We start from the raw sequence: 13,773 nt of genomic DNA on the forward strand, positions 1-13,773 counted from the left end.
CCATCTAAGGCATTGCTGATGCCACATTTTTTGAAGGAATGTACAATGATCTCATCCTTAACTGAGTCCCATGAGGTTTTCACCCACTCACAAACTTGGGTAATAGTGGGCCTTTTCATTCTTCCAGTAGGTGTAAGATCATGATTACCAGCAGCCATCCATTTGTTCCACTCTTCCCTCATAAACACTTTAAATGGTTTGCTGATGGACACGTCCAGAGGTTGCAGCTGGCTGGTAAGACCACCGGGAATTACAGCTAAATGAGTTTTGACTTCTTTAAAGTTCTTTTTTGTAGTGTCGGTGATATGTGCTCTGAACTGGTCAAGCACTAACAAGGATGGTTTTTTTAAAAGCCCACCAGGACGTTTGGACCATACTTTTTCAATCCAGAGCCTCATTCCCTTTTCGTCCATCCATCCTTTGTCATGGACATGCACCACGACTCCGCGAGGAATTGCTTCTTTTGGAAAAGTTTTCCTTTTGAAGATGAGCATTGGTGGCAATTTAGTACCATCTGCACAGCAGGACAACACAAGAGTGTAATGGGTTTTCTCATGCCCTGAGGTTTTAACGGTTATAGTTTTTGCTCCTTTGTGGTCTACTGTTCTATTGGATGGTACATCAAAAGTAAGCGGGACTTCATCCATATTTCCAATCTGGCTTAGTTCAAATTGATTCTTCTTTCTGGCATCAATGACGAATTTGTGAAAAGACAAAATCTTTTCTTCGTATTCGTTGGGCATTTTTTGAGAAATTTTTGTTTTGGTGCACATAGCAAGGCCAGATCGCTTCATGAATCTGTAGCACCATGATGGTGAGCCAGTGAAATCTTGAATTCCTTTTTCTACAGCAATGAGTCTGACTTTATTCATGATCATTTTTGTGGAGACTGAGAAGCCATTTTCACGGTGATGTGTGATCCACTCCTTTATGTCCACCTCCAACTCTGGCCACTTTGCAGCATGCCCACGTAAAGTGTGCTTACTTTTGTCCAACTTTTGCAGCTGATCCTCCTGTTTCCGCCACTCTCTAATCATCTTTTCAGAGGGAGGTGGTCCAAAGTGTCTCTCTGCTGCTCTGTTGCCATGTTCCTTGGCATATTTTATAACTTCCAGTTTGAAAAAAAACTTTATATGTGCATCTCTTCTGCTTGGACATCTTAGTGAGGAGGTGGTACTGGTACAGTATTTCTGCAAAACCTTCAAAATCGTAATTAACTCTTTTAGGGCGGATGTCGACTTTTATCGACAGGAGGGGTTGAAGGCGGATGTCGACTTAGCTGTTAATGGCGACAAATCTCACTGTCACGTCACAGGCATTCCCTCTGTGCTTGGAGGAATGCTAGACTCGTTGACTCGGCAAATAAACATTGCGTGTGCGTGAGTTGCGAAATGTAAACAAAGGCAAGATGGCACCGACATGTGAAAAGGCAACGAAGCAAGTGCAGAAAAGAAAACACTTGCATTATGCGCATTATCGCGGAGTCGGACTCTTGATTTTTCAGAATCGGACTTTATTGGCAGTGATCAGGAGATCGAGCAAGAGAGTTAGAAGCAGGCATCAGCTGATCAGACACCAGCCGATGCCGCGCCAGCGGATCTGCTGCCAGTTGCGTGCCTTCGCGCAGCCGATGCATCTACGGCAAGGTTCGCATGGGATAAATACACAGACATTGATCCGTTGAGAGCTGATCTGGCTACCGGAGTTTACAAGACGGCATGGCTTGCTGTTGGACACGGCAGATCACCAGCTGCTGTACTTCAGGCTGCTCTCTCCTGATGCTGCTTTTCAGCTACTGTCAGATGAGACAAACAGGTAGGCAGAGATTTTTTTTGAATCGCGGGCTGCGTTTGCATCGCATTCTCATTTTTCAAAGTGGAAACCCACAACGAAAGACGAGATGAAGCCCGCTGTGGCATTACAAATAGAGATGAGACAGAACTGGTGATATAACTTCAGGGAGCATTGGTCCAAACGTGTTTTGTCCCCTGGTGGCTTAGGTACGTGCTGCTGCAAAGTTTTATTCACTTCTGTAATAAACAGAAGCAAATCCCATGGGGTGAGCCAGGCTATAATGCCATACATAAAGTTCATAAAGTTTCAGAAGATGAAAAGAGGTGACAATACGGTTTTCATGCTGGCAGAAAACTTGGTGGCAGTGGCATGGCATGATGGCAAATGGGTGACTTGTCTCTCTACAGTACACACTAACAATATATGTTAGAAAGTGCAGCAACAGACAATTGAAAAATAGGCACCAAAGCAACACGTATTGTAAGGAGTGCAATGTGGCAATGACTGAAATTGGCTGCTTTGAGCGAGATCAGACTTTGCTGTGTAAAATGTATGTGATATGTATGTGAAATCATAGAGTATGCAGGCTCATACAACATGCAAGACAGTAACATTTGTCAAAAGTAAATATTTTTTGTTGATTTGATATGTTAAACAATTGCTTTGTGTTCTTTTTTAAAAAATGTTAGTTTTTGGAAAAATATTCAGCCCTGGGAGAAAAGAAACAAAAAAAAAATTAGCCCTAAAAGAGTTAAAGAACTGTCAGTAATACCAATACGGTGTCTTTTTAATTCCCCCCCCCCCCCCCCCATATTCCATCAGGTGCTCTCATATCCCCCTCATTCCATCCAGTGCTCTCATATCTCCCCCCCCCCCCCACACACACATTTTATTACTATCAGGCCTAAACACTGTTACCAGTATAGTGGGGGGCAAGCTGTACCGTAGTTCACAATATTGCCCGTATACTGTATGCAGAGACTTTCTGTGATTTACCATAGCGGTAACATTTACGGTACTGTCCCACAGTGTAAAACACTTTCCAGCCTCTCACAAGGCTAAAAGCTGTCAGCAAAGTTCAGTGTTATTTGCCATGATATGTATGGTCATTTTGTTCCAGGCTCAGGCTGACTGAGACTGTGACAGTCTGTCACTACTAGTTCTGAATTTGTCTCAGTTGTATTTTTAATTGTATTAGGGTTTCTATTTATGCATATTCAGTTGTATTTTTAATTGTATTAGGGTTTCTATTTGTATGCATATTCTTGCGCTTTTACCTTCACTCAGTCATTTCACTTGTCATTTACCTCTATTCGTATTTCACTGGTGTGTGCGGTGGTGGCGCTCGACTCGCAACTCCTGTCCTGCCTCAGCTGGTTTCCCCCACTTCCGGGATTGGAACCAGCGTGAGGCGCACACGTGTTCTCACAGGAGGGAGGTCACATGTGCGCCTCACGCTGGTTCCGATCCCGGAAGCGGGCGGACACCAGCTGAGGCGGATGGGAATCGATGAATGATGATGCATGCAGACTGCAGGATCAAGGAAGGGACCGTCACCGTACACTACACTGTACCAGTTAGAGTCCAGTCCCCTGACTCCAGTGAGCGGTGCGGGCGGGGGGCGGGAATGGAGCATTGCAGCCAGCAGGAATGATCATGGAAGCAGGTACGGTACTACTACTACCACGTCTGTACCAGGGCAGCAGCAGCGCCTGACTCCAGTGAGCGGTGCGGGCGGGGGCGGGAATGGAGCATTGCAGCCAGCAGGAATGATCATGGAAGCAGGTACGGTACTACTACTACCACGTCTGTACCAGGGCAGCAGCAGCGCCTGACTCCAGTGAGCGGGGCGGGCGGGGGCGGGAATGGAGCATTGCAGCCAGCAGGAATGATCATGGAAGCAGGTACGGTACTACTACTACCACAGGGCAGCAGCAGCGCCTGACTCCAGTGAGCGGGGCGGGCGGCCGCGGCGGGAATGGAGCACAGAGCCGGGCAAGTTGAAAATTTTTTTTTTACAGCACATGTTTAGGCTATATTCGGACCATAAGATGCAGGGACTTTTTCCCCCCAATTCTGGGGGGGAAAAAGTGCGTCTTATGGTCCGAAAAATACGGTACTTCTGCCACTGTCTCTATTTATTCCTAGGATTCTGGTTTTATTTATTTACTTATTTATATTCATTTACTTATTGTGTGTGATTTTTGGGTTTTTTTATGTCTATTTTGTTGGGTTTTTTTTGTCTATGTTCACTTCATTTCATTGTATTTGTACTTGTACACATGGCAATACAGAATTGAATTGTTTCTTTACTGGAAGTACCAGACTGCTCACTCTCTGCCCGAGTACTATATTTCTCCTATAAGCAATCTTTTGCAGGATGCATACACAACTAAAGCAAAAATTTCAAACACAGACATCTGAATGGCCAGATGCTTTCCACTCTGAATAGCATTGATGTGATTGTACTGTGTCCCAATGTATAACTATCGTGGCACCTGTGTGAACAGTGTAATATTTGCAATAGCTGCAGAACAAATTGGTCACATCTAAAGCACAAGGCTGAAAATTTTTTTTTTTTTTTATTAAGAATAGTTCAAGGAATCTAAACTGGGATATAACGGACTGTCCCTGTGTGGACTGGTTAGTCCTGTGGAATTGAGTGTGGGATGATGCATTAAGTGTGACCCACAATGTAATGATTTAGGGCTAACCAATATGAATTACACTAGATACTGCCAATATGACTTCCACAATTTACAATAAAATTGAGCAGGAGAAAATGAAGCTGTAAATTATGCACCTTATGAATACTACACAGCTGAGACTTTGTGTCTTTAAGTTTCTTTTTATCTGCTAGCATGGAAAAAGCATTTCCCATTTATCTGCTAGCATGGAAAAAGCATTTCCCATTGGCAAGAGAGTACAGGGATCAGAATATCTAATTAAATGTTCTATAAAGCAAAACAATGTTTGTTACAAATTAAGAAATAAAAACTTGTAGCCTTTCAGGACAAGGACTATTCACACCCATTTTAAATTTACACATATCATTACATATCTAGATCTAATCTTTTCAAATATTATTACAACATTCATCACTAAGCTAATTATTTTTGTGCTTTAAAATTAACTTAAGGACAAATCAACATTTAAAAATAAGGCTAGGAAAGCTGTATTTTAGCACTGTAAATGAATTATATTTATTATTTTGGGATTAATAAAGTATCTATCTATCTATCTATCTATCTATCTATCTATCTATCTATCTATCTATCTATCTATCTATCTATCTATCTATTATAATGAAAATGATTTTAATAAAGGTGACTTTCAAGACCAAGACACATTGTAACTGTTGCATATAATTTTTATGTTCGTAAGAAAAACTTATGAATGCTTTGAAATTACTTCAGATTTTTGTCCTGTGCTTCCTACCTCATTAGTCCGAGAATAACCCTACACATCACATTCCATTTCATTCGTCTTGATGTTTAGCTGTGCAAGACGTTGAGCTTTTTGGGGTCCTCTATATTTTTGTCTCTCTAGATCTGAAAAACAATCCTTTTTATGCAATTTTTAAGAATTATATTTTGTGCATACATTACTCCTTATGATAAAGAGCAAGCCAATAGGTGTCTACAACAAAAAAGACCAGAATGATCTGAAGATGTGTGCACCACATTAACCTACCCTAGGGGTTTATCCCCTAACAGGATATAAGTCATCTATAGACCTCTACCAGATAGTGAAAAATGACAAAATACATTTACAATCAAGAATATTTAGACTTTAAACATTTTGATTGAAGCACAAATTTTAATATTAAAATATTTGACACAACTACTTTTTGTTAATTATGTACTTCTACCTCATGAAGTAAATCATTACATTTGTTTTGAATACCCCAGATTAGGGCAGATTATTCTAATTCAGACATTTTTACAACTTGGTTACTAGCGCAGAGTTACACAGTAAGTTGCATGTGAGAGGGATGGACAAGCAACCTTCAGTCCAACATTCTGGCATTGGCAGAGTTGTATAAAGTTCCCAGCAGCTAAAACTGAGTAAAAGTAGACACAGCGTTCTGAAAAGTGGCTCATGTAAAAGTAAAATTTGCCCATGAACAAACTGCTCAAATAGAGGTTTTTAAATATCTGATATTATATGTATTCAAGTATCAAAAGTACAAATATAGTTGTGTCTCCCTATTTTTATACATACTCAAAAAAGTTCTTTCAAACTTAAAATAACTGACTACCTTCTTATTTCATGTGAATTGTATTACAATCACTCAGGTGTGTGCCAAGTATCTGCAATATGAAGCAGTGATATTCAATGTGCACTGGACATCTTAATTACTGAGTTCTAATTCAGTAGAGTTAGAATTACTAGAAGAGGCATATATGCCTTCCCCACTTTAAAAAGGAACTAATCCACTCCTGAAAACCCTTTTGTAAAGTGAATTTTCGTAATGTAAACACCTAATTAAAATGAATTTATTTTTAAGTATTCCTTGGCCCCACAAATGACACAAATAACACTGAATCAAATGAATATTGACAGAATTAGTTTAATAAAAATATTAATAACAATTAATAATGTGTCGTAAAGAACTTTACCTGGACTATAACTTCTAGTTTCATCTTAAAAGGAATGGCCTTTTGGTTATTCCTGGGCTTTACAACTAGTTTTGAAGCTGTGATGCCCAGGATAACGTGAGAAAACAAGTGAGGAACACACATGACAAGGTAAGTGAACCACAGCACACGAAAATACAAGCACACCTCGCTGCAGCTGGCAGACTTAGCCCCATCCTGTTCAGCAGGCCGCCATGAAGTCAATGTCTGAATGTAGCAGCATCAGCTGTGGAAATAATTGAGACTGGAGCCGAGCACCATCAATGTCTAGCCCCAGCCCATTCTGCGGGCTGCAGCAAGGTGTACTGGAAAACACTATGTAGATGATCAAGTGTTAGAGCCAGCTGCATGCATTTGAAACTTCTCCTGTGTTCGTGGTATATGAAAAGCGGGGTAGGCCTGTACTTTAGATAATTGACTGGATAAATCACTGTCTGTATTTGCATAGCCCTTTCATTTCTGGTTTAATATTGCAGTAACAAATGTGCATAACAAAATAAAACTGAGAAAGAATAGCCATATGCATTTGAAAACGTAGTGAAGTTCAAACAATCAGAAAATTTTATACTCAAGTGAAGTAGAATTACTCTCAAAACATACTCAAGTATCCATCCATCCATTGTCTCCCGCTTATCCGACGTCGGGTCGCGGGGGCAGCAGCTTGAGCAGAGATGCCCAGACTTCCCTCTCCCCGGCCACTTCTTCTAGCTCTTCCGGGAGAATCCCAAGGCGTTCCCAGGCCAGTCGAGAGACATAGTCCCTCCAACGTGTCCTGGGTCTTCCCCGGGGCCTCCTCCCGGTTAGACGTGCCCGGAACACCTCACCAGGGAGGCGTCCAGGAGGCATCCTGATCAGATGCCCGAGCCACCTCATCTGACTCCTCTCGATGCGGAGGAGCAGCGTATCTACTCTGAGCTCCTCCCGGATGACTGAGCTTCTCACCCTATCTTTAAGGGAAAGCCCAGACACCCTGCGGAGGAAACTCATTTCAGCCGCTTGTATTCACGATCTCGTTCTTTCGGTCACTACCCATAGTTCATGACCATAGGTGAGGGTAGGAACATAGATCGACTGGTAAATTGAGAGCTTCGCCTTGCGGTTCAGCTCCTTTTTCACCACGACAGAGCGATGCAGAGCCCGCATTACTGCGGATGCCGCACCGATCCGCCTGTCGATCTCACGCTCCATTCTTCCCTCATTCGTGAACAAGACACCGAGATACTTGAACTCCTCCACTTGGGGCAGGATCTCGCTACCAACCCTGAGAGGGCACTCCACCCTTTTCCGGCTGAGGACCATGGTCTCGGATTTGGAGGTGCTGATTCTCATCCCAGCTGCTTCACACTCGGCTGCGAACCGATCCAGAGAGAGCTGAAGATCACGGCCTGATGAAGCAAACAGGACAACATCATCTGCAAAAAGCAGTGACCCAATCCTGAGCCCACCAAACCAGACCCCCTCAACGCCCTGGCTGCGCCTAGAAATTCTGTTCATAAAAGTTATGAACAGAATCTGTGACAAAGGGCAGCCCTGGCGGAGTCCAACTCTCACTGGAAACGGGTTCAACTTACTGCCAGCAATACGGACCAGGCTCTGGCACCGATCGTACAGGGACCGAACAGCCCTTATCAGGGGGGCCGGTACCCCATACTCTCTGAGTACCCCCCACAGGATTCCCTGAGGGACACGGTCGAATGCCTTTTCCAAGTCCACAAAACACATGTAGACTGGTTGGGCAAACTCCCATGCACCCTCCAGGACCCTGCTAAGGGTACAGAGCTGGTCCACTGTTCCGCGACCAGGACGAAAACCACACTGTTCCTCCTGAATCCGAGGCTCGACTATCCGACGGACCCTCCTCTCCAGGACCCCTGAATAGACTTTTCCAGGGAGGCTGAGGAGTGTGATCCCTCTGTAGTTGGAACACACCTTCCGATCCCCCTTCTTAAAGAGGGGGACTACCACTCCGGTCTGCCAATCCAGAGGCACTGTCCCTGATGTCCATGCGATGTTGCAGAGGCGTGTCAACCAAGACAGTCCTACAACATCCAGAGCCTTGAGGAACTCCGGGCGTATCTCATCCACCCCCGGGGCCCTGCCACCAAGGAGTTTTCATACTCAAGTATACAGACTCTAAATCACACCACTATACAGTAAACAGACAGTACAGAAAACTGATTGAATGGACAGTATTGAAAGGCACCTTCCTGTTCCACTGAAATTACCATTATGCATGCAGCTTCACTGATTTAATAATAACATCTATTTAATTGTTTTAAAATATTTACTTATTTTCTCCTTATAAAATTTAATTAACTGTAACTCTAATTATTTTATAGATGCAACCTGCATTAAGACTCTACAAAGATTTCAATATGCATTTCAAACTGTAGCATTAATTGCACTATGCCATTTTGAAGTTAAAAAAGGTTAATTGCAATTAAACATACAAGACTTAATATGAAGACAAATTTGTGTACATGTACTAACCATTTTAATTGGCCAATGCATGGAATGAATGTTTCCTTTAAAGCCCATTTTCTATGGTGTAAGTCTGGGCTTTGGCTGGATAACTAAAAGACAGTGAGAGACTTTTCTCAAAGCCACTCCAGCATTGCCTTGGCTGTGTGCTTCACATCATTGTTGTCCCGAAAGTTGAGCCGTTGCCCCAGACTGAAATCACATGCACTCTAGAGCAGATTTTCATCAAGGACCTCTTTTATTTGTGGCATTAATCCTGCATTCAGTTCTGACCAGTCTATCTGAAGCACATATACCCAAAAACTGCCACCAGCATGCTTCACTATAAGGATGTTATTAGGCCTGGTCTTCACCAGACACTGTGCTTGAAGTTGTGCCCAAAGAGTTTATTTTTTGTCTCACTAGACCAGAGTATATTTTTCCTCATTCTCTCAGAATCCTTTAAAAGCAAGCATATGCTTTTTAATTGATGGGAGTGAAACTGAGACGGCAGAACTTCTGGCAGGTTGTCACATTTCTGCAGAGAACTTCTGAAGCTCTCTTTTATGGACAATTGGGTTCTTCGTCACCTCCCTGACCAAGGCACTTCTTAACTGGTTTATAAGTTGGGCTGGACAACAAATTCTATGAGACCTGGAAGTTACAAACTTACTCAATTTCACAAATTATTGAGGTCATTATGCTTGAGGGAAGATTCAAAGCTTTAGAAATAGTTGTATACCCTTGCCCTGATCTATGGATCATAACAATTTGATTGCAGAGGTCTGCAGAGTTTTCTTTGGACTTTATGGTTTGGTTTTTGGTCCTGATGTACGGTGCAAATTGTGGGACCTTATATACATAGGTGTGTTCCTTTTAAAAACCATGTCTAATCAATTAAATTTCTAACATATATCCTTCAATAAAGTTCTGAATACTTATATGAATGGGATATTTCAGTTTTTAATTTAATTCATTTGCAAACTCTTCTTAAAATGTTTTGTTTGTCATTTTGGTTTATTGAGTGTAGACCAATGAGCAAAAATGGCAAATTTACTATTTTCAAATAAATATACAACACAATTAAGTGTTCAAAAAAAGAAGGGGTACTTTTTGAATTGACTGTATTTATTCTTTCCTTTCCCCATGTTGTTTTGACCTTCTGCCTATTTTTGTTTCACTCATGTGGACATGTAATGTTGTGGCAGGTGGCCAGAATCCTTACCCGGCCAGGACGCCCAAAGTGTGGAAGGACCAAGGGGGAGAGTATTATCAGGACAGTTTCTTCCCCGGGCCGGTTGATGGCAGCTCCCCTGGTTTCCAGTGGGGCCACGGGTTATGAGCATGGGAGCTCAACCCAGTTGGAACCTGTGGTCACTGCCTGGGGGCACATGGACCTTTCTAGGGCCTTATTTGGTCACACTTCCGCCACACCCAGAGGTGTGGCCAGAAAAAGCTTGTGGGGCACCTGACAGATGTACATACATTTTTATATATACTTTGTATCTGGATTTTTATAGCTCCATCGCTTACATTTCATTTACATCGCAATCTTCACTAATGCCGTCATCCAAGCAAAATGGAATGTTGTGTTCTCTGCTCTCATGGTTTTGTTTGTGCACCATGAACACTAATACTGGAGATGCAGATGACTTCCTCTTGGTTGTGACATATAGTGGTAACCAGACAGAAATAACTACTTATATAGTCAGCATGTTTAGCACTATTCTTTCATTCAGCATATGTTCTGTTACTTTTATTTAAAGACTACAATGTTACCTTTTTGGTTAAACAGTCATCTGAATCAGAAGGCATTCTTGTAGACACGTGAAATATAACTTCAATAGTGGAGGTAGCATAATAAGGTGCTGTTTGTCCTGTGCTGCCATTTCGCTGCAGGCCTCCCATAAATCCACAGTGGGTTGCAAGATTTACCTGTTTGTTTGAAGAGAAAAAATATTAAATTTGCTAAAAATCACAAAATCACAATCTCAAAATCACAAATGATCTTCTCCGGGCAGCTGATATGGGACTTTTATCAATTCTTGTGCTTCTTGACCTCAGCTTCGCATTTGACACCATATCTCATCAGATACTTTTGAAATGGCTAGCTAGTTTTGGAGTCTGTGGCCTGGTCCTCCAATGGTTTCCTGTCTACCTCACTGATAGGAGGCAATTTGTTGAAATAAAGGGCTTTAAATTTGAGAATGTAGTCGTTACTCAGGGAGTCCGCAGGGTTCTGTTTTGGGGCACTTCTTTTTCTCATTTATATCTTCCCAAATGGTAATATCTTCCGGCACAATGGAATTAAATTTCATTGTTACGCTGATGATACACAGCTATATCTATCCACTAAATCCACTTCTGTTATCCCTCCAGATACTCTTATGGCATGTCTCCAAGACATAAAGACATGGACGACTCACAATTTTCTCCAACTAAACAGCAATAAAACTGAGGTGCTCCTCATTGGTTCTAAATCCACACTTGCTAAGGTTAACCAGTCTTCTATTTTAATTAACAATATTAACACAAACATCTCTATCCAGGTGAAGAGCCTGGGTGTCATTCTTGACAGTACTCTCTCTTTTTCTTCCCATATAAGTAATGTTTCTCAGATGGCCTTCTTTCATCTCCGAAACATTTCTAGACTTCATCCTGTTCTTACCCAACACAGTACTTAAGTATTGGTTAATGCCCTAGTCACTTCACATATAGATTACTGTAATGCTGCTCTATCTGGCATCCCACAAAAACTTCTCCATCGCTTACAACTTATTCAGAATTCTGCTGCTAGGATAATAACCTGTTCTATGACACACTTCTAATAGTCGGCGACTTTAATTTTCATATAGATAATCAGTGTGACCAAAAAGTAAAAGAATTCATGAACCTCCTGGACTCTTTTGATTTGAGACAGCTCGTTAATCAGCCTACACATAAAGCAGGTCATACGTTAGACTTAGTAATTACTAAAGGACTAAAAGTTGATATAAAGCAGGTCACTGATACGGGTCTATCAGACCATTTTCTTCTACTTTTTAATATAGAAATAATGATAGAAAACACTCATGAGAAGCATATTGTTAAAAAACGCTTCTTTGACTCATCAGCAGCTTTAAAACTTACAAACATTCTAAGCAATCAGTCCATTTATAGTGCCAACTATAATAGCGAGGATAATGTAAATATTAAGGTGGAAAGATTTAATACTAAAGTGAGAGCCGCTGTTGACATAGTTGCACCTGAAAAGACAGTTAAAAATCTTCTAGCATTGTTATACCATGGAAAACCCAAAGAGTGTCTGATTTAAAGAGAACATGCCATACAGCAGAGCATAAATGGAGGAAGACTAAACTAACTATCCACTATGAAATATTAAAAGTTAAAATAACAGAATACAATAACACAGTCCGTCTTGAGAGGTGCTGCTATTTCTCTATGATTATAAATAACAATGCTAGTAATATCAAGAGTCTTATTCTCGACGATTGATCGTCTGCTAAACTCAGGTAACTCAAAGGAATGCCTCCTAAGTACTTCCAGTAGAACCTGTGAGGCTATTGCTGTATTTTTCAATCAAAAAATTAATGATAATAGAAATAACATAGTATATCTCCCCAACACTAAGGATCCTCCTAAACCCCAATACTCGGTTAATAAACAAATTAAACTCTTTCACTAGGATAGATTTACCTGATTTACATAAAATAATTTCTCAACTGAAACCCTCCACCTGCGTCCTTGACCCAATACCAACAAATTTTTTCAAAGAAGTATTGGGCATGCTAATTGATAATATTCTTGACATAGTAAATTCGTCATTAGATACGGGGGTCTTCCCAGACTGTCTAAAGACTGCTGTAGTTAAGCCCCTACTTAAGAAAAATAATCTTGACCCCTCTGCTCTTTAAATTTTAGACCCATCTCTAACCTGCCTTTCTTAAGTAAAATTCTAGAGAAGGCAGTCATTATGCAGTTAAATAACCACCTCAATAAACATACTATTCTTGATAAATTTCAGTCAGGTTTTAGAACAAATCACAGCACAGAAACTGCACTCTTTAAAGTAGTAAATGACTTTCGGGTAAATGCAGACAGAGGCCATTTATCTGTTCTCATCCTCTTATATCTGAGTGCCGCATTTGACACCATTGATCATAACATTCTTAGAATTCGCCTTATTCAATGGGTAGGCCTCTCTGGCAGTGTCTTAAATTGGTTTGAATCCTACCTGGCAGGGAGAAAATTCTTTGTTAGTTGTGGTAATTACAACTCAAAGACACATGATATCCTATATGGTGTTCCACAAGGCTCTATCCTGGGTCCGCTGCTTTTCTCAATCTACATGCTTCCGTTAGGTCAGATTATCTCAGGGCACAACGTGAGCTACCACAGCTATGCTGATGACACACAGCTGTATTTATCAATAGCACCTGATGACCCCGATTCTCGTGATTCACTAACACAATGTTGGACTTGTATTTCTGAATGGATGAATAGTAACTTTCTCAAGCTAAATAAAGAGAAAACTGAAATCTTAGTGATTGGCAATAATGGATACAATGAGGCTATTAGAAATAAACTGGATACATTAGGATTAAAAGTCAAGACAGAGGTAAAAAGCTTAGGGGTAACTGTTGACTGTAATCTGAATTTTAAATCGCATATTAATCAGATCACTAGGGCAGCATTTTTTCACTTAAGAAACATAGCAAAAGTTAGACCTCTTATATCATTGAAAGATGCTGAGAAATTAGTTCACGTGTTTGTTTTCAGTCGACTAGATTACTGTAATGCAATCCTCTCAGGAATACCCAAAAAAGACATAAATCGTTTGCAACTAGTACAGAATGCAGCTGCTAGAATCCTAACCAGG

At 41.1% G+C, this 13,773-nt stretch overlaps 1 protein-coding gene across 4 annotated transcripts in view; it reads right to left on the minus strand.

Moving 5' to 3' along the window:
• The window catches only part of ralgapa2 (Ral GTPase activating protein catalytic subunit alpha 2), a 789,870-nt gene that overhangs the window by 183,617 nt on the left and 592,480 nt on the right, over positions 1-13,773 (minus strand). For all 4 annotated transcript variants that reach the window (XM_051925541.1, XM_051925545.1, XM_051925542.1 and 1 more), the window contains one exon: positions 10,674-10,829. In XM_051925541.1, coding sequence (XP_051781501.1) covers positions 10,674-10,829 — 156 coding nt within the window. The remainder of the gene's footprint in view (positions 1-10,673; positions 10,830-13,773) is intronic.

Source organism: Erpetoichthys calabaricus, chromosome 3, assembly GCF_900747795.2.
Source record: "Erpetoichthys calabaricus chromosome 3, fErpCal1.3, whole genome shotgun sequence".
NCBI classification, from domain to species: Eukaryota; Metazoa; Chordata; class Cladistia; order Polypteriformes; family Polypteridae; genus Erpetoichthys; species Erpetoichthys calabaricus.